This window comes from Dipodomys ordii, unplaced genomic scaffold (assembly GCF_000151885.1).
Source record: "Dipodomys ordii isolate 6190 unplaced genomic scaffold, Dord_2.0 Scaffold101, whole genome shotgun sequence".
Classification (NCBI taxonomy): domain Eukaryota; kingdom Metazoa; phylum Chordata; class Mammalia; order Rodentia; family Heteromyidae; genus Dipodomys; species Dipodomys ordii.
The window spans coordinates 3,710,839-3,714,041 of record NW_012267317.1 but is presented as its reverse complement, the minus strand read 5'-3'; the positions used below and the strand labels follow the sequence as shown (position 1 = coordinate 3,714,041).

General features: G+C 61.2%; 1 protein-coding gene across 1 annotated transcript in view; it reads right to left on the bottom strand.

Moving 5' to 3' along the window:
• Positions 1-760, bottom strand: part of Gbx1 (gastrulation brain homeobox 1) — a 26,266-nt gene extending 25,506 nt beyond the window's left edge. The window contains exon 1 of the mRNA XM_013027218.1: positions 571-760. Coding sequence (XP_012882672.1) covers positions 571-760 — 190 coding nt within the window. The remainder of the gene's footprint in view (positions 1-570) is intronic.
• Between the last annotated feature and the right edge of the window lie 2,443 nt (positions 761-3,203).

The window sequence follows — 3,203 nt, the reverse complement described above, 5'->3', positions numbered from 1 at the left end:
CAGGCTAGCTTTGAATCAGGATCCTCAGATCTTCAGCCTCTTGAGTAGCTAGGATTACAAGCGTGAGCCACCAGGCCTGGTGAAAGGCACCGCCTAAAGTTCCAGCAGTTTGGAAAGTGCTCCTACAGAGGAATTTTTTATTTTTATTTTTTGGCTAGTCCTGGGGCTGGAACTCAGGGCCTTGGCACTGTCCTGAACTGCTTTTGCTCAAGGCTAGCACTCTGCCACTTGAGCCACAGCGCCACTTCCGGCTTGTTCTGTGTGTGTGGTGCTGAAGAATCGAACCCAGGGCTTCATGCATGCTAGGCAAGCGCTCTACCACTGAGCTACCTTCCCAGCCCTGGAGTTTTATTTTCGATCTACCCTCTCCACTTGCACCCGCGGTGGACCCTATCATCTGGCTTCTCCTTCACGTGCTGACAACTGTATCTGGGACACTAAGATGTGAGCCCACATCAACAGGTCCACCCCTCCGCCCCTCTCTTTGGCGGGAGTGCTCTTCTGCAGGGGCGGCGTCGGGCCCTGACCGCGGGGTTCCCTCTGGTGGCCGTGGGACGCAACTGCAACTACCGCGAGGGAGGCGCGGGTTGCCATAGCGCCCCCTGGCGTTCGCCTCGGCCGCGCTCTGCGGGCCAAGACACCCGATGGGTCGGAGCATGGAGGTGCTGTGCGGAGTGCACTGGTGGGGCGCGGGGCTTTCGTCTGCGTGTGGGTCGGCTTGGTTCCTATCTGCCGTGCCCGGTGCTCGAACCTGGCGCATCCGTCGTGTTCAGGGCGCGCCGTGGGCCGCGCGCTCTCCGGAGGGGAGCTGGGTGGTAGGGCAGGGCGGAGTCCTCACGGAGGCGTGAAATTGGTTTGGAGCAAACACATTACGGAAAGCAATTACCGGGGAGAGGCTCTGGGCCCGCGGGACCCTCAGCCAGGAGGCTGGCTTGCAAGTGTCTGGCTGTCTCACCCCACACACGACTCTCCACTGTCCCCTCTCTAGGGGGCAGCACGTGAAGCGGCATGGCCTCCCTGGGCTCTCAGCCCCGCCCTGCCCTCCCTCCCTCCGCCCAAGGGCACCCCCCCACGACACTCCCCAGCTATGGGAGAAGCTCCTCCTCTCCCAGCCTTCTCCGTGAGAGGCCTCCCCAGATCTCTGCCTCATTCCTCACCTGCCTCCCCTTCCCCTTCCTGCCCTCAGCCCTGGCTCTGTTCCTTTGCCTTCGTTCCACTGGGCCTTGTAGTCGAAGCAGCTCACGCTTGTGTTTTAGACTACATTGAAAATCCACGCAGGACGGGAACATGTCTCAACTTGGGGCTCCAAAGCACCTAATGAACAGAGTAGGTGGGGTCCATTAGAACTTCCCTCAAAGTGTACACCTGGGATTCTCGAGTCCCCCGAGAGCCAGTGTCAGAGCCAGTGTCTGCAGTCATCTTCTGCATGCAGCCATCCCTGCAGACTTCTTCATCCACCTGGCCTCGGAGCTCGGCCTCTTTTCCGTGCCAGTCCCCAGCTGCGCCGTATCTTGCCTAGACTGCGGCGGCAGGCCCCCCCCGATTCTCCATGACCTCTCTTCTTTATGGCCACTCGCAGCAGCCCAAGGCAGCTTCTAAGACCTACAGCAGCAGCTCACGTGGCTCGCCTGCCCTTCCCCCACCGTCTGCACAAGGCAGCCTGCCTGTCACTCAGATGTCAGTGTCACCTCCCAGAGGTTTCCCACATCACCTCACTCTCTTGTATTCATACTATGTGATCAGCACTTAGCACCCTGCAGTACTTGCTCCTGGTGGTAGGGTGCTTCGCCTCCCGCCAAGCGCTAGGAGGAGTGGAGGGCAAGGCGTGGGGTCCCCTCCAGCCCTGTGCCGGTGGGGGTGTGGCTCCAACACTTGAGGCACCATAACCGAAACACCGGGACATTCTCCAGGACTCCTAACCCTATCCTGGGATCTCAAAGAGGCCCGAGCAGGCCCTGTCCCTGAGTGACCGTCTGATGACGGCCCATCCCCTCCCCGCAATCTGGGGAAACCACTCCGGGGGTTGAACTCAGGCCTGATGCTGTCCCTGGGACTCTTTTTGCTCAAGGTTAGCCTCTACCACTTGAGCCACAGCACCAGCTCAGGCTTTTCTGTGTATGTGGTACTGAGAATTGAACCCAGGGCTTTATGCATGCTAGACAAGCACTTAACCACTAAGCCACATTCCCAGCCGGGAAACCACTTTCTGACCCTGATCTTAGCCCGGGAAGTGCAGCCTGCAGGAGCTGGAGTTTTCACAGCTAGCGGTTCCAACAAACTGTGGACCCTAGTGTCTGCCTAGGGGCTTCCTGCCGGCCTTCGAACCGTGCTCCCCTCTCCTGAAGCCCAGGCAGGCAGGTGGGTGGAGGCTCGCTTACTCCTGCCCAGTGACCCAGTTTGGTGCTCAGACACTTCCAGCAACTCTTTATGCAGTCTCAGGCCTGGTCCCGCCCCGCCCAGGCCCCGCCCCTCAGACCCCGCCCGTCGGAACCGCCCCCTCAGGCCCCGCCCGCCCAGGCCCCGCCCCTCATGGCCCCGCCCCCTGCTCCGGCCCCGCCCCCACAGCCTCCTTCCCAGCAGTTGGCTGGGAGCCGTTCTTGGATGGCAGGGGTCAGAGTGCATTTGATTGATCGCCCTGTGGTTGGGGACCAGCGCCTGCGCCCCGCGCCCCCGGCAGCAGCTTCTTCAATCCCCGTGGTGCGGTGCGGCTGCCCCCAGGGTACTTCTTTCTCTCCTTTCGTAGACGTGCAAACTTGAATCCGGCGAGGAGACACAGGTTTCGTACCCGGTAACGGTGGGGTTCAGAGCGGTCCTGTAACCGTTCCTGACACCTTACAACCACAAGCCCGGGTTGGAGGAGCGGAGAACGGGCGCGGGGAGGCGCGGAGGCCACGCCTGTGACCCCAGCGACTGAGGGCTGAGGGCTGAGGGTGGGAAGCCAGCCCGGGCAGGAACGTCCATGAGAATCTTCCCCAACTAATCACAGAAAGAGCCAGAAGTGGAGCTGTGGCTCAAGTAGCAGAGCACTAGCCTTGAGGGAAGCAGCCCAGGGACAGCGCCAGGCTCAGAGTTCAAGCCCCAGGAGGAGCAAAAACAAGTGGCCGGGCCCAGTGTGCACCCCGGGCCGGCTGACCTTCCGGGCAGACAGAACCGGCTCTGCTCCTCAGCCTGGGCCTTCTTCTCAGCAAAGGATTCGCTTCCAC